At 42.7% G+C, this 26,017-nt stretch overlaps 1 protein-coding gene across 5 annotated transcripts in view; it reads left to right on the top strand.

The window, feature by feature from the left end:
- The window catches only part of EOGT (EGF domain specific O-linked N-acetylglucosamine transferase), a 36,754-nt gene extending 11,090 nt beyond the window's left edge, over positions 1–25,664 (top strand). For all 5 annotated transcript variants that reach the window (XM_064593842.1, XM_054504640.2, XM_064593840.1 and 2 more), the window contains 10 exons: positions 2,394–2,500; positions 5,105–5,208; positions 11,137–11,229; positions 11,573–11,644; positions 12,228–12,314; positions 12,832–12,900; positions 18,001–18,062; positions 21,345–21,464; positions 23,129–23,231; positions 23,669–25,664. In XM_064593842.1, the coding sequence (XP_064449912.1) occupies positions 2,394–2,500; positions 5,105–5,208; positions 11,137–11,229; positions 11,573–11,644; positions 12,228–12,314; positions 12,832–12,900; positions 18,001–18,062; positions 21,345–21,464; positions 23,129–23,231; positions 23,669–23,815 (964 nt within the window). In that variant the 3' untranslated portion in view covers positions 23,816–25,664. The remainder of the gene's footprint in view (positions 1–2,393; positions 2,501–5,104; positions 5,209–11,136; positions 11,230–11,572; positions 11,645–12,227; positions 12,315–12,831; positions 12,901–18,000; positions 18,063–21,344; positions 21,465–23,128; positions 23,232–23,668) is intronic.
- The last annotated feature ends 353 nt before the right edge of the window (positions 25,665–26,017 follow it).

Here is a 26,017-nt window from a genome sequence, read left to right on the forward strand (position 1 = left end):
TTCCATGCCCTCTCCCGGCACCTGACTGTCCTTGTATCTCCATGTCTTCTCCTACTCAGAAGGCCTCTGAGCCCTCTCCTCTTCGGTTTTTATGGAGGCTTCATTACATAGGCACGATTGATTAAATTATTGGACATTGGCAATTGATTCAAACTCCAGCCCCTTTTTATTCCCCTAAGGTGGGGGATGGGACTGAAAACGCCAACCCTCTAATCACGTGATTAGTTCTCCTGGCAACCAGCCCCCAGTCTTAGGGAGGTCAAAAGTACCTCGTTAGCATAACAAAAGACACCTTTCTGACTCTTATCACTTGGAAATTCCAAGGCTTTCAGGAACTCTGTGTGGGGAAATGGGAAAGAAGACTGAATATGTATATATCTTATTATAAATGACAATATCACAGGTCACATAGGATACTCTTACTTAATGTTAATTGTTGAGGTCAAACATTCATGCTATGCATATCCTTCGGGATAATATTCTACCATACATTTGTACGGCATTTGACAGTCTACACTGTAACATCTTCCCTAACTTATGTTAAAAAATCAAAATTCAGCTGAGTAACTTTGAAGACCTAGCTGGCTCTATTCAACAATTCACAAATTGGGCAGCATCCCATCTAGCAAACAGAGAGGAGCTCCAAGGATCTGTACAAAATGGAAGGCTTTTCGTGGAAGAAGGGGGCAGGGACAAGGAAAGGAGATCACCTCATCTTCCAATGGGGGACAGGGAGGGTCTGTGTGGTCGATGACCTCGTTGGTGCTGACCAGAAAATTATAGACGGGCTGGTTAAGACTACATTCCTAGAGAAGGTTGAAACTGTAATTAGGGTAGGCATTAAGCCTTGGTTTGGTGACGTGCCTCCCTTCTGGGCCTGTTGTTTCTTTTTAACACTTAATAGAGTTCTGCAGTAGGAGTTCTTCCATTCTAGTGGACCTCTTGATTCCTAGCACATTTTGATAACTGATTCCACATGGTGGAAGTTCTCTAAGGTGTATTTATATTAGTTATTTATTGCCATGTAACAAATTACTCCAAAATATAACCTAGGGTAGATTTTTTTTCATTATCTGTTTGATAACAAATTACTCCAAAATTTAACAGCCTAAGACAACACACTTCATTAGCTCACGAAGTTTCTTTTTTTCTTTTTTTTTTTTTTTTAAGATTTTTATTTATTTATTTGAGAGAGAGAGAATGAGAGACAGAGAGCACGAGAGGGAAGAGGGCAGAGGGAGAAGCAGACCCCCCGCCGAGCAGGGAGCCCGATACGGGACTCGATCCCGGGACTCCAGGATCATGACCTGAGCCGAAGGCAGTCGCTTAACCAACTGAGCCACCCAGGCGCCCGCTCACGAAGTTTCTGATGGTCAGGATTTGGAGGAGCGTAGCTGAGTGTTTCTGGCTCAGGAGCAGCTATTGACAAGGGCTGTAGCCATCTCTAGACTCAACCCGGCCTGGAGATTCTGCTTCTAGGCTCACTCAGTTTGTCTCTGGCTGTTGGCTAGAGGTATCATCTTTTTGCCACATGGGCTTCTCCATTAGTGCTCCTTACAGCATGGCTTCCCTGAGAGAGAGAGAGAGAGAGAAGAGAGAGAGCATGAGAGAGAGCGCACAAGCATGCACGCAAGAGACCAAGCATGTACCCTAGGATGGAGGCTTCAGTCTTCGTATACCCTAACCTCAGACGTCACACACCATCGTTTCTGCCATATTCTGTTCATTAGAAGTAAATCACTAAGTCCAGTCCACCCTTAAGGGGAGGGAATTAATCTCTACCTCTTTTTTTTTTTTTTTACATTTTGTAAATTTTTTTTTTTTTTTAAGATTTTATTTATTTATTTGAGACAGAGAGAATGAGAGAGAGCGAGTACATGAGAGGGGGGAGGGTCAGAGGGAGAAGCAGACTCCCCGCCGAGCAGGGAGCCCGATGGCGGGACTCGATCCCGGGACTCTAGGATCATGACCTGAGCCGAAGGCAGTCGCTTAACCAACTGAGCCACCCAGGCGCCCACTCAATAATTTTTGGAATGTCATCTGTCTCAGCATCCAAGAAGTCTATCACAAGACCCCAGGAAGCCTTCTTGAATCTTCCCACTTTACTGGGTAGATTATTTAGCCAATTCTATGTGTAAATTTCTTCTTTGTCTAGGAAATTCCCAGTTATCTTGTACATGAGGCTGACATTTGAAGTCATTTTTGTTCCTTGTCTCAGCATTAAAATTTGGTATCAAGTTATAGAAATGTTAGTATGTTTGAGAAGTTCCACACGTCTTCATAAAATCATATTCCAGAAAGAAAATCCCTGTATTAAGCAGATCCTAAGTTACAGTGTTGCTGTCAAAAGTTCAGGAGGACCTTTGAAACTATCTTCCAATTCATTATTGCAGGTTTGCTGAGCTGCAAAGCTATGCTCAGCTCAACTTCAGACCTCTAGAAGATGCTAAATGTGACGTTGTTATTGAAAAACCAACCTACTTCATGAAACTGGATGCAGGTGGGAAGTTAAATTTGTCCGATACTTAGTTACTGGTGAATGAGGCTTTGATCCATTTTTGATATGTGTATGTCGTGATTTCCTGGGACTTTCGGGCAGGCTGTGTGACGTGAAGTGGTGGGTTTGAGTTTTGCTTTCTTCTCTGAAGGTGTGAGCTAGTTTGAACTTCCCATGATATGAAACCTTTGGTATTTTAGAGGGGACCTGCACATTTGTATCAAATGACTCACTCAGAATCAAAAGATGAGAGAAAAAGCTATATATGGGCACCTTCTGTAACTAAATTGACCCCACCCGGTTTCTCTAAAATCACTTGATTTTTGTGTTGTGCTTCGCTAGAAAAAATTTAAAAGTAAAAACCGTGTGTGTACTGTGGGTGGAAAAGGAATGCCCACTGAGTTCTTCTGGCAAATATCCTGACATCGGTTCTGTGACTGAAGTGAACTTAAAATTCCTCTGGAAGTCAGCAGGGCCCTATATTCTTGGCGGGGGTGGGGAGGATGAAAGAAAAGTTAAATTTAGAATTATTTTCCCATTTACACTTAGAGCTTGTGACTCTCAACTCGCAAGCACAGCTTAAACTTGGTGAGCCAGTTGCCGTGCAGGTTCCATGTCTCCTCTTGAGAGCTGAAGCTTACTTGGCCACGTCCACGTGCATCCCCCCGCCGGGCCTCCCGGGCGGGGGCGGGGGGGGGAATATACAGAGCCCTCTGTCATGAATAGTTCAGATTCACTGTCATGTATTGATTATATTTTTAATGTGCTCTGCTTCCTGAAGCTGCAATTCTTATGTAACAACGCATGAGGTCCAGAAACCAGACAAGTGGAGGTTTTTGAAATATGAGCGAGTAGGTACTTTGAGGTACAAGAATGCTGCATGCCTATTTTTCAAATACGCAGACTGAGAAGGGGCCAAGCATCTATTCAGGTAGATGTCTGTGAGCTCTTAAATGGATGCTGGTATGCAGGCAGTAAAGTGTGTAAAGTGAGAATAATAGGCCAGTGTAGACCCGGGCGCTTTCTTTCCTATATTCGAAACTCTCCTTTTTTCTTCTTTCGCCCTCATCCCATTTCCCTTTCCACATCGACTCTTCACCGAGAGAGAATGAACATTTTATAGAACACGACTCACTTGGGGGCACATTTCTAGAGCATGGAACCTGCGTTTTCTCCCTCCTTGCACCACCGAGCACGGGTCTGGGCTGCCTTCCCCAGTCCATGTTATGAACTTGCTGGATAACCCACGAGGGAGTTCATGTGTGCTCTGTGCTCACCTGGAAAGAAGGATATGTTGTCACAGAACTGTGTTTTTCTCATTAATTTGAAAATATGCTCTTTGCCAAATGGTTCTGAAGGATGAAAGGAGTTGTCTCCAAATATTCCTCTCTAAAAACGATTTTCTCTTTTTTCTTTCTGTTCCATTGAGATGTAATTGACCTGCAGCCCTGTATAACTTGAGGGTATACAGCATAATGACCTGGCTGACATAAACTGAAGATTTTTTTACTCTTATTTTCGGGCATACAATGTTATTATTCACTGTGGGAGTGAAGTCATGATGTGTTGTGATTTCTGCTTTTGAAATAGTCACTTTTTTGTTCAGTCAACATTTTCTGTCCTTTTAAAGTGCATGTGTCACATGTCACTTCTTGGAATTTCATGCCATTTAGATTTGCATATTGACAGGTTGGATACTGGGTCCTGGGTACCTATGTTGAAAGAGCGCATGTTCGGTTTCTTTGGAATGATGGACTTACCACCTTAGAAATAGCTGCACCCACACCCCCCTTCCCCTATTTGACCCAGCAGGACCCAGGTAGTCTTCATTACAATTTCACTGTGTGCCATGTGTGGGGCTGGGTGCTTTGAGGTACAAGATCTTTGGGTGTCTCCTAACAAAGCTGCCACCTAAGTATAAGGATTTCCTGTTTCTCGTAGAGAAGCTAAAGTTTAGGAACGTTACCAGCTCATCTGAGAATGTTGCTCATGAATGGCTGAGCTGTATTCAGCCTGGTTTTTCTGATTCCAAAGTTCATCCTCTTTCAATGAGAACATGAGACACTGAGCCCTTTTAAATGATAGTTGGTTAATATTTTCCCAAGAAGCAATGCTATAAATCACGATGAAAAGGGAAAAAAAAAGACAGAAATAAAAAATACCAAAATATTAATAGTGCCATCATTGTTGATACTTCTGTGATAAATAGGTATTGCTTAATTGATTTTTAAAAGTAAGTGATCATAAAAAATAAACTTAGTCTTCATGGCCTTATAGTTCTACCCCATTTTGAGCTAAATAGACTTCTAATATTTTTTTCTTGGAATTTACTGATCATTTGTTATTTAGTGTATATGGGATAATGCATTCCTGATTTCTAAATAGGCAATTTTAAAGTGAATTTTTGAACCCAGTCGTCTATTAATTGAGGACTACCTGAGTACAGATCCTTTTGTGTTTGGAGAAAACTCTTATTTTTTTTTTTTTCCTCCCAATTATTTTCAGCTAAAAGTCTATCACACTATAAATAGGTGGGGTAGAATAAAAATTGCTGAATCCTTTGCTCTCTGGGGTTAATTAACATAGATTTCTTTTTTCCAATACCAGGTGTTAACATGTATCACCACTTCTGTGACTTTATCAATCTTTATATTACTCAGCACGTTAATAATTCATTCAGCACAGATGTATACATCGTGATGTGGGACACAGTAAGTAAGAATGTCCTCTGCTTCGTCTTTGTCTTTGCCTGTCTCTGTGAATGTGTGGCTCTGATGTGGGGAAATGCAATCTTCTAAGACACACACAATGAAATATACACACATGTGCACACCTGTGCAGATAGATGGGTGTGAATGTGTCTCTGCACGCACATGTCCGCATACGTATGGGCAGAAATGTTTGCGTGCACATATACCTCTGTTCTTTAAATTTTTGAATGAAGCAGTGGAAGATTTCTTTCCCCCTTCGGGCAGGTGGAGCTCCAGAAACGTGTGCTTGGTGTTGCTCTGAGACACACGTGTGAACACTGTCATTTGTTTAACCTCTCTGACCCCCCGACCTGACCCACGTGGGACGAGCTTGCCTCTCTTTTGCCATGTGGCCTCCTGTAATTGCCATCGGCCTTTGCTTGATTGTAGCTTCCCTTTGCTACTCGCTCGGTGACAATTTGTGCCGTGCATGTCAGCTCACTACCGAGGGCGAATCTTAGGCATAAACATAAAGACATGTGTTGAGGGGCACCTGGGTGGCTCAGTCGTTAAACGTCTGCCTTCGGCTCAGGTCATGATCCCAGGGTCTGCATCGGGCTCCCTGCTCGGCAGGAGGCCTGCTTCTCCCTCTCCCACTCTCCCTGCTTCTGTTCCCTTTCTCACTGTCTCTCTCTCAAATGGATAAATAAAAATCTTAAAAAAAAAAAAAAAAAAGACATGTGTTGAATTATACCTGCTCTTTGCTTAGTTCTTTTCAGCAGTCATTTTTCCCTTTTCTTTCTTTGCCTGCCGTTTCCCTGCTTCTTCCCATATCCTGCTCCACCTGCCAAGGTATCCCCCGAAGTTGCCCCTGTCCACTCACCTGTGAAATAGGATGATTCTAGTATCTAGCTCAGTGTATTTTGAGGATGAGCCGTAGAGTGTGAGGTCAGTCACAGTGCCTGGCACATAGCACGTGCACTCTGCATGTTGACTAGGACAATGACGACGATAAGGAGAAGAGGGGTTTATGCTATACACAGCAGGCTGCCTGAACTGGGAAGTTGGGACAGCCACTAAGAGATCATCTACAGTTCACCTAGGCATTCCAGCTCACAGGATGCTCATAGCACCCCCTCTTGGCATGAACGTTCCTGCAGGGGGACCACAGCTTGCTGGCAGGGCAGCGTCAGACATTTCCTCCAGGGGGAGTCCTTCTAGAAGCCTGAACAGCACCGCTCAGGGGCGAGGGGCTGGGATCCACCTGGGGCAGTTTGCGACACCTCACGTCCCACAGGGGCCAGTATCTCCTGCACCAGCTGCTCTGGCAGATTCCAGGATCCCCATAAGAGACGGCCAGTTTCCAAGAGTCGCTGTAGCTTTTCCCAGTCCAGATGCAACGTACCGGTCAAGCCTCTTTTTTAAATCACACGCAGTGTTACCTAAAAACACAGTTGATGCGTGCCGTCTTCATTTCTGGAGAGCAGAGCCAGCCAGTTCGCCGAAGGTCACGTTCTCGTGCAGAAGGGGAAATGGTTTCATGAATGCCTTTTTTTCACTGATACGAGGCTCACAGTAAAGCTGCATAGAAAGGTTTTTATCACACTGCTCCATAGACCTGAAGGCCAGTGAGAACTGGTTTATAATTCTTGACGTGTTAACGCTCTCTTCTGACTTTCTTCTTTGCAAGGATTTCCATTACCCTCTCGGGTGCCGGTTTGGCGACCAGCACAGTTTCCGTTCTCGAACATGTTTCTGTGAGCAAAGGGCACAACAGTCCCTTTCTCCTCTTCTCTCTGTGCAAGTGGTTCTAGCTCTCAGAAGCCCTGAATGATTAACTCAGGGTAGTTGTACTTTAAAAAAAAAAAAAAAAAATTACACCCTGTGTTATCTCATTTAATGCTTACAACCCTCTGTGAAGTAGGGTTTTTATTAGCTTGTTTTACAGATGAGGAAGCTGAGGTTCTGAGCCTCAGGCGGGTGTTGTAAGAGAAGGCAGCCAGTGAGGGGTGGAGTTAGGGCTCCAGGTCAGGCAGTTGGACCCCAGTCCTGTGCCCTGAAACCACAGTGCTCTGTCTCCTCCCTCTAGTTCTCTGCAGATCCTATTAAGTTGATGGAAAGTTTTCTAGACACTTTCCCAGAAGTCCCAGAAGCTTCCTTATATCTTGTTGCATGTTTTTCCATGTCTTCCTTAAGTGGACTAAGTTAAACTGAGCCAACTTTACAACCCTCCACTTCTCTGCACCTGCGGGGAGGGCATAGATAGGGTTCACGGCCACCATGAAGTCCCAGGTTACTCCGTTAACTGGACACATGATGTGAGGGCATTCTGGCCACAATAGGCAGGCATGGACAGGATGGATTTAGCCGAGTGGGTTGGCCACCCTATGACCTCCCTCCTTTGACTCTCTGTGCATGCACTTTCAACCTGCATACTTGGTCACAGAGGTCTTTTTTTTTTTTTTTTAAGATTTTATTTATTTATTTGTCAGAGAGAGAGAGAGAGCACAAGCAGGGGGAGTGGCACGCAGAGGGAGAAGCAGGCTCCTCCCTGAGGAGGGAGCCTGATGCGGGACTCGAGTCCAGGACCCTGAAGGCAGAGGCTTCACCGACTGAGCCACCCAGGCGCCCCGGGTCAGAGAGGTCTTCACTGGTTGCTCAGTCAGGTTCTTGGGACAAGTGATTCTGCCTGTTGCTCCAGAATCGAGGTCCACCGGACACTGTAGGTTGGATGAGGACAGCATTAAGGTGTTGTGTGGCCGTGCAGTTTTCTTTTTCGCTGGCAAGGCCTTGGAGGAAGCCACACTGCAGCCCCCGGGGAGGTGGCGAGCGATGGAGCCTCCAAGCTGGGGCTGAGCAGCTGGGAGAAGAGCCGCCGGTGGCTGTGGCTGATGTTCACATCTTAGTGACATAACTCTCTCCCTGTCACCCTCTTCAATCTCAGCAGTTTGGCCGTTTCTCTGGCACATGGCTTCCTAGGTGAGATGGGCAAGGCCACCAGCCTCCAGAGGTGCACGGAGGACCCTCTGCAGATGCGGTTCTGGCCACAGCAGGGCTGCTCCTATGAAGAAGAATGAACGAGAGGGGACTTACTGCAGGCTTTCCACATTTTCTTGTGCTAGTAGTAGTGTAGCTTCATTATGATTATTTTTAATTTTGCAAGTAACACCTGTTTATAATGAGTTCAGACAACACAGAAGTATGAAGAGTTAAGAAAAGTCGCCCGTCGGGGCGCCTGGGTGACTCAGTTGGTGAAGCGTCTGCCTTCGGCTCAGGTCATGATCCCAGGGTCCTGGGATCCAGTCCCGCGTCGGGCTCCCTGCTCGGCGGGAAGCCTGCTTCTCCCTCTGCCTCTGTCCCTTGCCCCCCTGCTCATGCTTTCTCTCTCTCTCAAATAAATAAATAAAATCTTTTTTTTTTTTTTTTAAACAAAAGTCTCCTGTCCCTGGAGGGGAGGGAATTGGAAGGTGGGCAAAATGGATGAAGGGGATCAGAGGTACAAACTTCCAATTATAAAATACATAAGTCATGGGTTGTGAAAAAAAAAAAAAAAGATAAAAAGGCAAAGTCTCCTCTCCTTCTTCCTCATTTCCAACTCCATTTCCCTCAAAGGTGACTAACTACAGTTCACATGTATGAATCCCTGGCAAGACTTTATTTTAGCGAAGATAAATATATCCTTATCCAAAATTTATATAAGGATTTGTATAAGGATATTTTAAATTTGTGTTAGGGTGTGTTTCTATTATATCCTTACAGAAAATATGTTCTCTCATATTTGCTAACTTAATATTATATCAGGGACATCTTTCTAAGTGGGTACATTTAGGGTTTTTTTTTTTTAGTGGTTACATGGTATTCAATTTGGTGAATGTTATGGATGTTCACATATTCAATGCATGCCTCAGTGCATGTATAATCTCTTGGCCCCAATCACATTTTGTTCGTTTCTATTTTGTGCTATTTATGGAAATGCAGTGAATATCCTTTCCATAGACATGTCTTTATACTCTTGTCCCAGCATTTCTGTAGGACACATTTCTAGAAGTAGAATTTCTAAGTCATGGGTCAGGAGCATGTTTAAGTTAGAGACATACCCAGGAGGAAGTTTTATGTCATCTTTAAGAATATCCAAATATTCTTCAACATGAGACTAGAAAGAAGTTCCTCCTTCCCCTGTGGCAGATAATTTGAAGTTGAGGGACATGGATAAGAAGCTTCTGGAGGGGGGCGCCTGGGTGGCTCAGTTGTTAAGCATCTGCCTTCGGCTCAGGTCATGATCCCAAGGTCCTGGGATTGAGCCCCACATCGGGCTCTCCTCAGTGGGAAGCCTGCTTTCCCTCTCCCACTCCCCCTGTTTGTGTTCCTGCTCTCCATATCTCTCTGTCAAATAAATAAATAAAATCTTTAAAAAAAAAAAAAGCTTCTGGAGGTGGTTGTTGCTGAATAATACATGATTTCCCTGGAAAGGGATCAGTCAGGATTGCTGTATTTTATTATTAAATTTTCCTTTCAAGGGTATCTTATTTTATTTGAAGTATTTTATCTCAAGAAACTGTCTAGAATCACTTCTTTTAATTGCCCTTTATTTATTATTGAGCCAGAATAGGGACATTTCATTTTTGATGGTGTTGAGAAGGGCCTTTATTAGAATGGCACAGGAGAAACATCGAAGGGGAAATTTTTTTTCTTATCACTACATCTGACAGTTCTCACTAACTTTGAAATTAATATGTGCAACATAAAAATTTCAAAATCTGAAAAAAGAATGCTATAACGATAAAAAGACATGAACATAATGTAAAACCTGCTGTAGACCTTGAATGTCATCCTACAATACATAGCTCTTATTTCTTTTGGCTGAATTTTTCAATCTAAGTTATTCCATTTTTAAATAAATTGATCTCCTTCCTTTAGCTGATGGAGCACGTAATTAATTTCTACTTTTCAAAAGTGAAATGCATTCAGTAAATGTACTAGAAAGAACTACTTCCCACTGTGAGGCAAACTGCCGTACGTAGATACGTAGATTAAGATCTTGGAGTCTGGAAGCAAACAGACTGGATTTAATCTCAGCCCTGCAAACACACCAGCACTACTGTTTATGCAAATTACTTAAATTTGTATCTCGGTTTCCTCATCTGTAAAATGGGGATAATGATATCACCTAGCTCATTAAGTTTGTGGGGTGTTCATTTCAAATGCTAGCGATATAGGAAATATGCAAGATGCTATAATAATAATAATTATTATTAATGTTAATGGGACGTTATCACATGTTACTCTTTAGTCAATGGGGAGATCATTTCATAGGATAATGTTCATCATATTGTAGTGTTAGGACTTTCAAGGCATTTTCTTTTCAAAATTTCTTTTCAAAAGTGTATTCCATTTACCCTGATAATTTTTGCTCGCTGAGAATATCCAAGTGTGTACAAATGATGGCATCTGTGTATGTTTTATGTGTGTGATTTTTTTTCAAGATTTTATTTATTCATTTGAGAGACGGAGCATAAGCGGGGGAGGGGCTGAGCCCGGAGCCCGATGCAGGCCTCTGGGATCATGACCTGAACTGAAGGCAGGCGCTCAGCCAACTGAGCCACCCAGGCGCCCCTGTATGTGTGTGATTTAGATAGAAGATTCACAGGGAAAAAAACCCACACCAGCTATCATTCAGAGATATGAATCTAAAAAGGGATAGGGTAGAAAAACAATGTTTTTAACAGACTAAGATTACAATTGTGGGTGATTATTTCTGATGACATTATATCATACTAGGTCCTTGCTCAAGCCTAAGATGAAAATCCATTTTTCTTCCATGAATTTTATGAGCTTGTTTAGAATCATTAGTTCTTAACATTGACAAGCTGATTCAAATATTTTGTTGCACTTTTGAAAAGCCACGTTGTAGACTTTTGTTGCCCTAACCTCTTTTGTTTCCACTTTCAGAGCTCCTATGGATATGGTGACCTGTTCTCTGACACCTGGAAAGCCTTTACTGATTATGATGTTATACATTTGAAAACTTATGATTCCAAAAGGGTACTGGAAACTTTCCTGAAATGTCTGTAAATAACAGTCATTGCAGATGACTCACTCATCAAATAAATATTTAATATGAGTTTCTATTAGCTATTGCCATTGATTTCTGACTTTGTAGTTTCTTTTTTTATAACTTTGAATCATTCTTAATTATTAACCATGTAGTGTTAAGAAAATTTTTCCTTTAGATTCTCCAAAATTATGAATTTCCCTTGAGTGAAATAGTTTGCTATTCAAAATATTTCAGTGCAAAAAGATTAATTAAAATTTATTTTCTGGTAAGTACTATTTTGATGTGGTACAAATTGTTTTCTCTTACCTTGTATAATACCTTCATTCTTAGGTATGTTTTAAAGAAGCTGTTTTTTCCTTACTCCCCCGGATGCGATACGGGCTGTTCTATAATACACCTTTGGTAAGCATATCTGTTATTCATATTCATATTTATACATTTATTCTTCATAGGTTTTTTTTTTTAAGATTTATTTATTCATTTTAGAGAGAGAGAGGCACACCTGTGCAGGGAGAGGGGAGGAGCAAAGGGAGAGGGAAAGAGAATTCTCAAGCAGACTCCCATTGAACGTGGAGCTGGACTCAGTGCTTGATCCCCGGACTGTGAGATCATGACCTGACCTGAAATCAAGAGTTGGCCGCTTAACCAACTGAGCTATCCAGGCATCCCTATTCTTGATAGGTTTTTTTTTTTTTTTTAAGATTTATTTATTCATTTGAGAGAGCGAGAATGAGAGAGAGTACATGAGAGGGGGGAGGGTCAGAGGGAGAAGCAGGCTCCTCGCCGAGCAGGGAGCCCGATGTGGGACTCGATCCCCGGACTCCAGGATCATGACCTGAGCCGAAGGCAGTCGCTTAACCAACTGAGCCACCTAGGCGCCCTATTCTTGATAGGTTTTAAGATAACATTTATATGTAACTTGAGAACATCTTCAAGAGTAATACACAATTATTCACTGTAATATGAACTATTGTTTTCATGTTAGATATCTGGCTGCCAAAACACGGGATTATTCAGGGCATTTTCCCAGCATGTGCTACACAGACTGAACATCACACAGGAGGGACCCAAGGTAAGGATTACCTTGTGAGTTCTGACGTGGGCCTGACTTTTCACCCGAAATAAAAATCAATGCCACCTTTGCAGAAAAAGAATCAGAAGACAGTGTTTTCTCAGTTAATACTTTCTCACCTGAAGTGATCCAAAATCAGATGTCACCAACCTGTGACAGATAAGCTAAGGGACAGTGGAAGTATGTGCTTTTTTCCTCCTTTTCCTTTTCCCTGTCTTTCCCCATGTCAACCTGGTTCTCCCCCCAAATCCCCACCTAATCCACAAACCCCTGCCAAAAATTCCATGGAGCTAACCAAACAGAAGTGTAATAAACAGGTTTTGTCTTCTGTGGCTAAAGTGGATGCATTTTTGTTTCCTGCGAGAACTCTGAAGGAATCAGGCTAAAACCATAATCGTCCCCTAAATGTATCCTGATTGAGTTTCATCTCTTTGTGAAAATCGCATTTTAGGTTCTAGCATTCACTCATATGTGCAGGCATATAGAGCATGATTTTGCCTTTTCCTTTTGATTACAGGACGGAAAAATCCGAGTCACCATCCTTGCACGGAGTACAGAGTACCGGAAAATACTAAACCAAAATGAGGTTAGTGTTTGGTAGGCATTTTTAATATCATTGTATTGAATTTAACTTCCTGTGACTGATGCGCTTAATTTTTTTCACATTGCATTAAATGCTTTGATTTGAAATTATTAGCTTTTAGAAAAGTTTGGTGGCTATGCCTGGTTCATTTATTGGACTTCTCGTGGAAGTCAGCAAACCACCCATTGCCCAAACCAGCTTTGCCTCACGGGAAACGTGCATCTGCCCCAACTCAGAGGGGAAACAGAGGCAGAAATCCTGATTCCTGCCTTTACTGCCATAGATTGCCAAACATTCTGCCTCTGGACAAACGAGCAGCAGAAATGCAAGAGTATCTCTTGAGAGGTGGTTGATGGAGCATTGTGATACGGTAGCATCCACCACCTAAGTTGGAAGAGTCTCCGTTCTTTTCATGACTGTGTGTCTTAGAAACTATTCACCTCTGAGTTTCTCTGATTCATTTCGATAGCATCAACTCGTACATTGTACTTAAATAAGACCACCCTGTAAGGCACCTGCCTACAACAGCATGGCTGGAAGATGTTCTCACAGTAGTATGATTGATTGCACAGAAATGTGTTGGGCACCTGCTGTGTCCTGGGCCATATTCTAGGCCCTGGAGCTACAGGAGAGGACAAGACAGGTAAGGTCCCTGTCCTCATGGAGCTTATGCTCTCAAGGTGGGACAGACAAGAAATAAGTAAACAAGTCCCTAAGTAAGATGATTTCAGGTAGTGGGCAGTGCTACAAAGGAAGTAAAACAAGGTGATGTGTTGGGGCAGGAGATGCAGGAGGAAGGGGGAAGCAGTCAGGTGAGGTGTTTAAAGAGGTGCTGTTGGCAGAGACCTTATCAGTAAGAAACCAGCCAGGGAGAGAGCCTCCCAGGCAGAAGCAAATGGCCTGTGGTGTTCAGAGCTTTAGGTGCTCCAGGAATGGAGGGGTCACCAGCGTAACTGGCACAGTGGGAGAGGTGAGGATGACCCCACAAGAGGTCAGAGAAGTCAGGCAGGGTATGAGGAGGTCCCCTATCTTATCAGCCTCATGGGCCTGGGTGAGGAGATGGGCAGGTTTTATTCCAGTGGGAGGGAAGCCTCTGTGAAGTTTGCAGCACGGTGTGGTAGGCAGAATCATGGGCCACCACCAAAAGATGTCCACGTCCTAATCCCTGGAACCCATGACTAGGTTAGGTTATGTGGCAAAGGGATGCTAAGCTTGCAGGTGAAATTAAGGTTGCTCATCAGCTGGCCTGAAAATGGAGAGATCAACCTGGATGATCCAGGAGGGCCCGATGGAATCACCAAAGGGCCTTAAGCTGTCTCCACCAGAGAGCTTTTACCTCTGCCTGGAATGCTCTTTGCTTAGCTGGATTCTTCTCACTGACCAGATTTCTGTTGAGCACCTCCTGGAAAGTGGAAGAGGAAGACAGAATCCAGGAAGGAGACATGAGGATAGAAGCAGGGCCAGAGAGATGCCACGTTCCTGGGTTTGAAGATGGAGGAAGGGCCCCGAGCCAAGGAATGCGATGGCTTCTAGAAGCTGGGCACGGATTCTCCCCTCGAGCCCCCAGAAGGAGCACAGCCCTGTGGACAGCTGTCTGTCTCACTGTTGGACTACTGTCCTGCAGAACAGTGGGAGGGTCAGTTGTGTTCTTGTGAGGTGTGGACTCTGTGGTAATTGGTCGTAGCAGCTCGTTGAAAATGAATACACAGGCAGAGACATGAACTGGCTTATTTATTTATTTGTAAACCACTCTTGCTGCAAGAGTAGGAGCAGAGGGATTCATGCAGAGCCATCACTGTGGCCCCGGTAAGAGTTTGGATGAAGGTGATGACAGCAGAGATGATAAAGGAAATGGATTCAAGATCAGTCTCGGAGAGTGAGTCTAGGAGACTTCCTGTCGGTATATGCAGGTACACATGAGGTCAGCCCAGGAAAGGCACTGAGAATCAGAGGTGAACTCCCGGGCTTTTAGCTTGAGCAGGCCAGTGGAATTGAGATGGAAGAAGCTCAGTAGGAGGGGACTGGAGGCAGGTTTGGATGGGTAAAATGTTTTACATAGATTAATTTGGATGCCTAACTGGCGGATCAAAATTATGTAATTAGTGTCTTGAGATCCATATGGATTATGGAGGACATGAACATATGGTGTAATGAGACTAGTGATTGGAAGCCGTGGGTGGAAGAAATGAGCAGTGTGTGTGTGTGTGTGTGTTAAAGACCTGGGAATAAAAATGTATCAAGTGATGCAGGGCTGGGGTAGATGGATGGGAAGCCTGACAAGAACACAGAGGCTTAGAGGTTACAAAACATGCCTAAGGTCACCCAGCCAGGGAGCAGAATAATGGGGGGTAAGCCGTGGTCGTCAGGGTCTGAGCCTTCTTCTTAACCAGAGAACTCTACTGCTCCAACACAAATAAATGTGAGGAGGCTGACCCACCTTGGCTGCCAGTCCACTGGAAAGGCTGGCCAAGGAGCAGCCTCAAACCCTGGCAAGCGGTCCAGCGCAAAGGGGTAGTGCCAGTGGGTGCCGCGGTATAGCGAGCGACGTGTTCGCATCTGGTCCCACTGATCGTGCAAACGATGTTGCCCACGGGTGAGATTTGGCAGTTCGGATCTGAACTCTAAGCCAAAGAGCACCCACCGGCTGCTTTTCTCCCGGTGATCGGCATCACTTGAAAAGGCAGCTACCAAGCAGAGAAGAAAGCACCTTTGACTCTACCTTGATTCATGAATAGGTAGATAGATAGATAGATGCCTGTTTTTGTTTTTACTGGAGGCTCAGGTGGCACTTGACAGTTCATAAAATGGCTTCAGAGGTAGGGGCTAGAGGAGAGACAAAAAATAAACTGGGGTGGGAAAGAAAAACAACCAGGAGGAGTTAAGAGCTGACTGGTTCCTTCTCAGTCTGATGTAGGGGAGGGAGGTGGTGCCTCTGAACAATAAAATGGATCCCTTCCTTCAGCCCTTGGTAGGGGACAGAGAAAAAGCAAAAGACCTTTGGCCCTCCGGAGTCTCAAGGAAAAGGGCTGCCTGCGTGGCTCAGTTGGTTAAGCGGCTGCTTTCGGCTCAGGTCTTGATCTCAGGGTCCTGGGATCGGGTCCCGAGTCGGGGGTCCTTGCTCAGCGGGGAGTCTGCTTCTCCCTCTCCGTCTGCCCCTGCCCCTGCTTGTGTGCTCTCTCTCTCAAATGAATAAATACAATTTTTAAGGAAAAAAAAAACCCAGATGCTCTCATTAAATGACAGTTCCTGCAATGCTGCCCAACCTCAGGACTGGATAATCATGTCAGAGGGCTGTGGCCACCTCCGTGGTGTGACTAGAAATTGTAAAAAAAAAAAAAAAAAAAAGCCTGTTTGCTTGAGGACCCTCTGAAACGAGATTCTTTTTATGTGGACCCATCTCATTACAAGACCAGGGCTCATGCACAGGGATTAATTCGCTCCTGGAAAACGGAATTCTAACCTATCCTCACTCTTTCAACTCCCTGACATAAGCAGTATATTCAGGGGAGTTCAGGGGCTATCTAGAGAGAGAAACTTCCATTCTATAACTGTGTATGTGTGTAACAGGGGAAGGAAGTGGATGTAAGTCCTTGCCTGTTGCTTTTACCAGGGCACTGCCTAAAAACACAGATTCTGGGGTCAGAGGACCTAGATTTAATTTTGGCTCTGCCCTTTGCTAACTGCAAGATCCTGGGAAAGTTCCTTAAACATCTCTAAGCCTCCATTGTATCATTTTAAAATAGGCATATGGGGTGGGGGGGAGGTGCCTGGGTGATTCAGTCGGTTAAGTGACTTAGTTTCAGCTCAGGTCATGATTTCAGGGTCATGAGATCGAGCCCTGAGTAAGGCTCCCCGCTCTCAGCTCAGAGTCCGCTTGAGATTCTCTCCCCCACCCTCCCCCCTCTATTCCTCCGTTTGCTCACACGTGTGGCTTTCTCCCTCTCTCAAATAAACAAATAAACTGTTAAAAAAAGGCATATGGGGGGGGAATCGGAGGGGTAGACGAACCATGAGAGACGATGGACTCTGAAAAACGAACTGAGGGTTCTAGAGGGGAGGGGGGGTGGGAGGATGGGTTGGCCTGGTGGTGGGTATTGAGGAGGGCACATTCTGCATGGAGCACTGGGTGTTGTGTACAAACAATGAATCATGGAACACTTCATCTAAAACTAATGAGGTAATGTATGGGGATTAACATAAGAATAAAAAAAAAAGGCATATGGGGGTGCCTGAGGCTGGCTCAGTCAGAGGAGCATGTTACTCTTGATCTTGGGGTTGTGGGTTCAAGCCCCATATTGGGTGTAGAGATTATTTAAAATCTTTAAAAAAAATAGGCGTAATAATATTTACTTGGTATGAGACTTGTATGAGGATTAAGTGACGAGTACCTAAAGCACTGAGCATTGCCAGCACAGTTGAAGTGATACTTTTGTTACCATTTTTGTTGTATAGTGCACGCCACAGGCCACAGGATACAAGGGCAAAAATTTCTGAATAGCAGTGACCCACAGTGTTGTGTTAAGACGGCTAATTGTGAGGGACACAGAGAACCATGGCTGTATTTCTGATACTAGGTTAATTGTGCTTTGTTACTTTCTGTTTGCTAGAAGAATAGTTGTTTTTCTGTGTAGAAATATTGAGAACATTTTTTTCTGCCAAAAATTTAATGTTTTCAGAGGATAAGGCCAAAAGCACAAGTAGTTTGTCTGAAATGAGATAAGGCATAGGGAGAAAACTCTTAACATAAAGCCCGGAACAAGGTAGGTGCCCAGCAAACCTATGTTGAAAAATTGAGGGATTAACTAGCAAGTAGTAATAATAGCAGTTAACAGGTAGTGGGCTCTGTGCCGAGCACTTCACTCCCATGAATTTGCTGCTTTCAGCCTTTATGACAGCCCAGGTGGTGGGATTTTAGGGAGGTCATGTGACCGAGGGGTGGAATCTGCATTTGAACTCAGTTAAAGGTTAAAACAGTAGATCTGGATGATAGGTAATACCTGAAAAATATTATGTATGAAAATAAGAAATTTTAGGACTCAAAGGAAAATAAAACAGAAGAGAAGGAAGGAAAAGACATTCTAAATGTTTTTTTTTTCCCCCTAGCTGGTAAACGCACTGAAAACGGTATCTACACTTGAGGTTCAGATTGTCGATTACAAATATAAGTAAGTAATATCCCGCTCTTGGACAGACACTGTCATCTTTTGCTTGGATGAGTTAATGGAAAATCAAAAGGGTTTTTCGAATGGTAGCCATTGACACTGATAGACCAGGAAGGGACAGGCAGACACCTCCGTGAGTGAAGTGAGCAGGTGAGGACCCTGGGCGGACAGGGGCAGTTGCTCTTCGGCTGTGTGTGGTCTGATGTTTCGACACCATCTCATTGTTCAAGCGAAGTGGTGAATCCAGAGTTCTTTTTTCGAGTCCACGTTTTCATTTGAAATTTCTGAATTTTTAGAAGTTGGCAAAAAAAAAAAAAAAAATAGGGGCGCCTGGATGGCATAGTCAGTTAAGTGTCCGACTCTTGGTTTCAGCTCCCGTCCTGATCTCAGGGTCCTGAGATAGAGTCTCACATCAGGCTCCATACTCCGCAGAGAGTCTGCTTGGGATTCTCTCGCCCCCCTCTTCCTCTGTCCCTCCCCCACACTCACGCTGTCTCTTTCTCTCTCTCTCTCAAAAATAAATAAATAAATCTTAAAAAAAAAAAAGTTGGCAACTAATTCTGAATTTAAAAAAAAATGTTAAAATGTTCCTGGCCTAATTTGTCCTGTTAGCTGCTGGGTCTCAACTCCTGGCCTAAAATTAGTTCTATGGGAATAATTTGAGGGTCATAGAGGAATACGAGGTTTCTAAAAATATTACAAAGTATTTGCATTTCTTTTAAAACTCCAGCACAAGCAAAAGGCTTAGAAAGACAGAATATGCCTAACATTTACTGTCTAGGTAAGCCCTGTGGATGTAAAAACAACAGTGCCTGGTCCTGGTTGAAAAAACCAAGCAGTGTAGAAAAAAGCTCAGAAGGAAAGGTGAAGACTTTTCTCTCCTCCCTTGCCCACCTACAGTCATTGTCTTGTTTTCCAAGTTTAACCCTATGAACAGTTCCTACGTTAAAAAAGGAAAAGTATCCATATTCCAGCGTATGGGTCTCTGTTATTGATAGGTTAGAACTTAACAATAAGAAGGGCGTCTGGCTGGCTCAGTCCACAGACCACGTGACTCCAGATCTCAGGGTTGTGCGTTCGAGCCCCACACTGGGTGTGGAGCCTACTTAAAAAATAAACAAACAAAAAACAACAACTTAGCAGTAAACAGGGGAGTTCCGCACCTTATTCTTCATACATCCATTCATTTATATATTCAATCTTTATCGTGTACCTGCCAGCCGGTCACAGGCTTTGAAGTAGGAGTCCAGTTATGGAGGATGGCATGGCTTTGGTCTTGAGGACCACAGACCCGGAATACAAATAAATAGCAGTCGTAAGAACAGCTACCATCTGTTGTGACTTACTCTTATGCTTTATGTCCTCTCACTCTTCCTACAGTCTTAGGAGGTTGGCAGAACTATTCCTGTCTTACAAATTACACTATGCAGTGGTGCCTTCACCACAGGAAGACACGGAGGAAGAAGAGGGCCCGAGGTCAGGCTGACAGAACTGGGGAAGGCACCTCGGACGCTCAGGCGTTGACTGGCTTGTAGGATACGTAGGTTTTTTCAGGTGAAGGAAGAGTAACAATAAATTCAGACCTTGCCAGTCCGGGGGAAGCATTACAAAACAGTAGGTGGAGCTTTGCCTCCTTACCCTCAGACTCCAGGGTTCTGTCCATCTGGGCACATCCTCATCCTTCCCCTGGCATCAGTTGGCATTCCTGGAGAAACCAAGGCATGTGCACCTCTTGTGAGACACACACAGGGTGCCCCCTGTCTTCCTTTCCCTGTGTGGTGTGTGGGGTTTCTGTTGTACTTCAAGAGGAAGCTCTTTAAAGAGGAGGAGCTGGGGGGCACCTGGGTGGCTCAGTCGGTTAGGTGTTCGACTCTTGATTTCAGCTCAGGTCATGATCTCAGGGTGGTGAGATCGAGCCCCGCGTCGGGCTCTGTGCTCAGCATGGAGTCTGCTTGTCCCTCTTCCTCTGCACCCCCCCCCCCCAATGCTCACTCATTCTCTCTCTCTCTCAAATAAATAAATAGAATCTTAAAAAATAAAGAGGAGAAGCTGGGAATTCTTATTCTCTTCTTAAATCCCAAATAATCTTGGTCATTTTTTTTTTCCTTTGGGTAAGCGGGACTGGGCGATCTAATTCCATTATGTGTATTCAGAGGATTATACTTAGTCCAGTGTTTCTTGCCAGCCTCATTTCAGTGGACATTTTTGGCGTTGACTTTGTGTTCAGAGTTTGCATGTTTTTTAGGGTCTTGAATTCAGAGCACACTTTGATGATCTTAATGTGCATAAAATTGTGGATTAGTTTGTTGCAGTCAGGACAATGCCTTGGTGGTATCTGAGCTAATTTTAGGTGTACCCAGATGGCATTGAATAAACTCCAGTCACACAAGGAGTATTTATTTTATAAAAAAATTCTTTTATTATCTTAAGGAAGTAGTTTTCAGTTTGGTGCTGGTATATCATAACATCTCTTTAGTAGCCTGCTGATTTCCCTGTTTCATAAAGAAAGAGCAGGCCTCGGGCTCAGAGCTTTGCCTTGCTGTGGGATCTACCTAGATTTGAATCTTTTTCCTTTGATTATATCTGTTTTTACAATTTTGTTGGACCTGTGTTACCGGTTTTTCATTTAAGACAGTGCTAAAAGTTTTCTTCTAAAATAAACACATTTAGGGGCACCTGGCTGGGTAGAGCTTGCAACTGTTGATCTCGGGGTCGTGAGTTCAAACCCCACATTGTGTAGAGATTGAAAACAAAGTCTTAGGGGCGCCTGGGTGGCTCAGTCGTTAAGCGTCTGCCTTCGGCTCAGGTCATGATTTCAGGTCCTGGGATCAAGCCCCGCATCGGGCTCCCCGCTCTGCGGGAAGCCTGCTTCTCCCTCTCCCACTCCCCCTGCTTGTGTTCCCTCTCTCACTGTGTCTCTCTCTGTCAAATAAATAAATAAAATCTTAAAAAAAAAAAAAAGAAAAGAAAACGAAGTCTTAAAATGAAATCTTAAAAAAAAATGAAATTTGAAAAAAAAGGAAATCTTAAAAAAAATGCATTTAGTTGCAAATATTTGCACTTTTTAAAAAAAGTGAGCTTACTTAGAAAACAACGTTAAATTATTAAATTATTAAGCTATTAATTCCTGGAGTAGGCTTGAAATTGGCAAAAAGCCACAGTGGAATGTGATTTAAATTGGGAAAGACACTTGTATGAATATTGTTACCGTGAGTCCTGAGCTAAGTCATCTTAACAGTTTCTGTCTTCTCCCCATCTGTCTTTTGTTGTTCTATATGCTCGCAGGGAACTTGGGTTTTTGGATCAGCTGAGGATCACTCATAACACGGACATATTTATTGGAATGCATGGAGCTGGTCTTACCCATTTACTTTTCCTTCCAGACTGGGCTGCTGTATTTGAACTGTAAGTGCTTTGAGACAGCTTTACATTGAGGCCACGAATAATGCTTTTTATGCATGCCGAGACTGTCATTCAGAGCTTCAAAAGGCCTAATATTTACTCCTTACAGGAAAGTCACATCATATAGGCTTCTAGAAAGAAAACAAACCTCAAGTTAAAAATGTGAAGTCTGCAGCCACCATTCACTTAGCAAGCAAATTCCGCTTTCTCCCTCCATCTCATGATGGTGTGGGAGATGTGCGTCTGTGACTTCCGTCCTCGAAGCTCGTTCCTGTGTGCCTCTCAGGCTGTGATCATCTCTCTGCCCTCTGTATCATTGTTATGGTAAAAGGCAACCTGTATGTTGCATACCTCTGTTCACGGCAGCACTGTTCCCAATAGCCAATGTGGAAGCCATCCAAATGTCCATCAGCGGATGAACGGATAAACAGAATGTGAAATGTGGGTCTATCTGCATACCTCTGCATTAGTCAGCCTTAAAAAAGAGGGGGATCCTGTCACAGGCTACAACATGGATGACCCCTGAGGATATTATGTTAAGTAGAATAAGCTACTCACGAAAGGACATACACTGTGTGATTTCACTTATGTGAGGTATGCAGAGTAGTCCGGTTCACAGAGATGGAGCATAGAATGGGGGTTGCCAGGGGTCCGCGGGGGGTGTGGGGGGAAAATGAAGAGTTCTTGTTGCATGGAACAGAGTTTCAGTTTTGCAAGATGGGGACTTTCTGGAGATTGGTTGCACAACGCGAATACTCTTAACACTACTGAACTGTACACTTAAAAGTGGACAAGATGGTAGATTTTATGTGTTTTCTACCACAATAAAAACAAGAGAGTTCAAGAGCCTGTATGTCTCATGAAGAGCACAGGCCAGCCACTCTGCCTTGTGCTCACTGATTCCATCCACAGGGAAACTGAGCCTTCAAGGTGAAAATGGTCTTTCCGGGGCACTCCTCTAACCGGGGTGGGTGGTTATGGAGACATGGCCCGCTCCCCCTTGGTAATTCTGCCCTGGACACCATGCCTCATCTTTCACTCTGGACACGCCAACAGTGGTTACTGTTAACCTCATTTCTCTCTTTGTGTCTAAGCACCTAGATTTCACTCAGGTTTTAAATGGGAGACTATTTAGAAAAAAAGTTGTGAACTTCCCACATTCTGCAAAAATATTTGAAATACATATACGTTAGAGAAATAGCCAGATAATTATGGATTCTATCTCAGTGCTTCATTTCCCCCAGAGGGAGGGAGGTAAAGAAGGAAGGGAGGGAGGGAAGGAAAGAGGTGTAATTGATAACCCTTGGGCCTTGGAGCTCAGCAGACTGGGCTCAGTTTTTGCTTCCCTAGCTGTGTGCCCTTGGATGTGGTACCTCCCCTAAGTCTGCTTCCATGTGTGTAGACTGGGTATTAGGAGATAATATCAAGTTCACAGGCAGTTGGCCCTATTGATAAACTTCAGTTCCTTCCAAACCTTGATCCTGTTTGGTTTTTTTAAACTTGAGGTAGCTTAGTTATGACGATATTTAAAAAATAATCTCCATCGATCTTGTATACTAGTTACACAACCTTTTGTAGGAATATATTTGGGAGGCGTGTTATTTCCCAGAGAAATGTTGATTGGCAAAATGCCTGGACACAGGTCTCATGTGTGGGTGCATCCTTAGGTACAACTGTGAAGATGAGCGCTGTTACTTAGACCTGGCCAGGCTGAGAGGCATCCACTACATCACTTGGCGAAGGCAGAACAAAGTCTTTCCTCAGGATAAGGTAAAGTTCAGTGATGAAACTCACCTTGTTTTGTGTTTTTTTTTTTTTTCTTTTCACCTCATTTTGCTTTTTCATTGGTTTAAAGTATCTAATTAATATGAAAAACTATCATTAAACTTCAAAGATAAACTGTTCTTCTCTGGAACATTGAGTTGTATTTTATATTTGCAAGTTGGGGGAAAAGGGAAATAAATCACTCTGTATCTGTATGTTGAGAAGACAACTTTGGGAACTTTGGGCCTAGGAAGATGTATTAAATTATATATAGGAGGGATCAGCAAACTATAGACCAGTAGGCCAAATCTGGCCCCCCACTGTTTTTATAAGTAAAGTTTTATTGGGACGGTTGCCTTGGCCAAAGTAAAATGATTTTATTCCTGTTCAGAAAACCGTATCCTCAGTGACTTACAGATTTATGTTTTGGTTTGGTTTTGTAGGGCCACCACCCAACTCTGGGGGAACATCCGAAATTTACCAACTATTCTTTCGATGTAGAAGAATTCATGTACCTTGTCCTTCAGGCTGCAGACCACGTATTACAACACCCAAAGTGGCCATTTAAGAAAAAACGTGATGAGCTATAAATGTGCTGAATCTGTTTGCAAAATCTGTTTGTTTAAATATTCCACCACCCAGACTCACAGTTAAGTCAGTAAAACACCTTGTTATTTCCTAGCCCCAAATTACCTTTTCTATACCAAAACATGCCTTCAGGATAGTACTTAAGTGTTTTAGAGTCTTTAACTGTTTCCTGGGATTTTTGTGTCATAGCTATTTATCAAGATACTGTTTTTGCACTGAAAACTTTACTCTTTATAGTTCAAAAATAAGGCTGTATTAGGCTGACTAGTACATTTGAGCTTCTTAGGTTTACCAAAGTTTTCACCTTTCTTGGCTTTAGAATTTGTAAATGTTTTTGTAGAATAACATGGGATTATAATTCTAGAGGCTTCTAACTTGTTTGTGTTATATTTGAGTAAATTCACAGAAACTTTTTTATTTGCCAAAATCTGTTCATAACACTGTTTGTGGTAGGAAAGGAAAACATACAACACACACACACACACACACACACACAGAGTGGTGTGATTCTCAGTACCAAGCTATAGGTAGCCTACTCCATGTTAGAGATCAGTGTTTATAAACAGGTCTGTTTTACCCTCTCAGAGTCCAGACATACTCCCACAGAATTCTCTGCTGTATCTGCTAAGTGAACTCCAGGTTATATGCACCAGTAATTTGTATAAACCATGCTGCTACATTAATTTATATTAACAGATTGCATATGCAAATCATGTTTTTCCCAAAACGTAAACTACATATGATAAAAACAAATTAGAACATCCCTTAGGACGTCTTTGGATACCTTCTAGCTGGTTTCCACTAATTCCTTCTTAACCCTGGAGAGCATTTATGTTGAATTTATGTATCAAAGGGTCGTTTCCAGTATGCACCGACCTATGACTGCATACCCCTGTGTGTGTGCATCTACCTCTTTTAGCATGGATGTATTCCCCTTTGAGTTCACAGGCTTCACAGTAGCTACATGAAGAGCGTTTTTCCCTATCAAAAATGAAGACCAAAAATAAATAAATAAATAAAAAATAAAGACACATGCGAATTATCCATTTCAAAATGAAAAAGAAGCCATGAGAAAGTACCATTGATTAAAAAGAATATCTGAAATGCAGACCCACTCTTTGGGATTCATTTCTCATGGATGATGAACTTTCAATTCAGGGGTCAGAAACCATGGATTTCATTTACCACAAAATGTGAAGTTTACATTTTATTAACACTTGAGAAATCTAATTTAGAGATGAATGACTTCTATTTTTTCAAGTAGAGGATTAGCAGAGCTGAGAATTTTTTTAAAAAACATTTTAGCATTGTAAAAAAAAGAGAGAGAGAGTATGTAACAGAGAAGTAACCTGAGAAACCTAAAATATTTGTTTTTTGGATCTTTACGGAACAAGTTGGCTGACCCCTGCTTTTAAGGATTATGAACAGTCTTCTAGAGTTTAGGGATATTTATTAAAATCTCTGTAAAGAAAGTAATGCATCATAGCTTTGATTCGCGTGTTAAATTGCGTAAAAAGAATTAGAACCTATGAATTTTGCAATGAGTGGTGTGGCTGCTCTTTGTGTAGAATAGTGAGTCACCACTGGGAAAAGATTTCACTTGAAAAGCAACGTAAAAGCAGCATTGCACTTGATCAGAGAGGTATGAACATCCGAAAAAAGTGTCAGCGTCTATAGTCGTATAAGAAGTATGTAGAAATGCGATTCTATAGCCTAGCAAGAAGTCTAGAAACTGAGGACAGTTGCGTAATACAACTATTGTATTTGAATATTTTGCATTTATAGAAAGAATGCTTTTTATATAAATGAGTACATTTGACACTTTATGGAATTAACTTTTATCAGACTTTTTATATGGGAGCAAAAGATCTTTAAATGGTTATAAAATTTAAATGTAAAGAGGGCTTTTTTTTTATTTAAGTCTTGAAAAGAGATGCATTTCATTGTTTGTACATTTTGGGTATGACTTTGGAATAAATCTTTTTATATTTTATTTAAATACCAGAACAGTTTTCAAGGTTTTCTGTGTCTGACGGTTATACACTTACTCTTTGGCAGTCTAGTAGCTTTAGATTAGAAAAATTAAGTAGCTCACTGATGAAGAATTCATTTTCCGGAAAAATTACGCATTATGTTTATTTAGCAGTTTATTATATGACGCTTTCACACATGGTATAGTGTGTAACTTTTACAAAAAATGACAT

The sequence above is a fragment of the Mirounga angustirostris genome, unplaced genomic scaffold (genome assembly GCF_029215605.1).
Source record: "Mirounga angustirostris isolate CCGP_5_RB_7025 unplaced genomic scaffold, mMirAng1.0.hap1 SCAF_1, whole genome shotgun sequence".
Taxonomy (NCBI): domain Eukaryota; kingdom Metazoa; phylum Chordata; class Mammalia; order Carnivora; family Phocidae; genus Mirounga; species Mirounga angustirostris.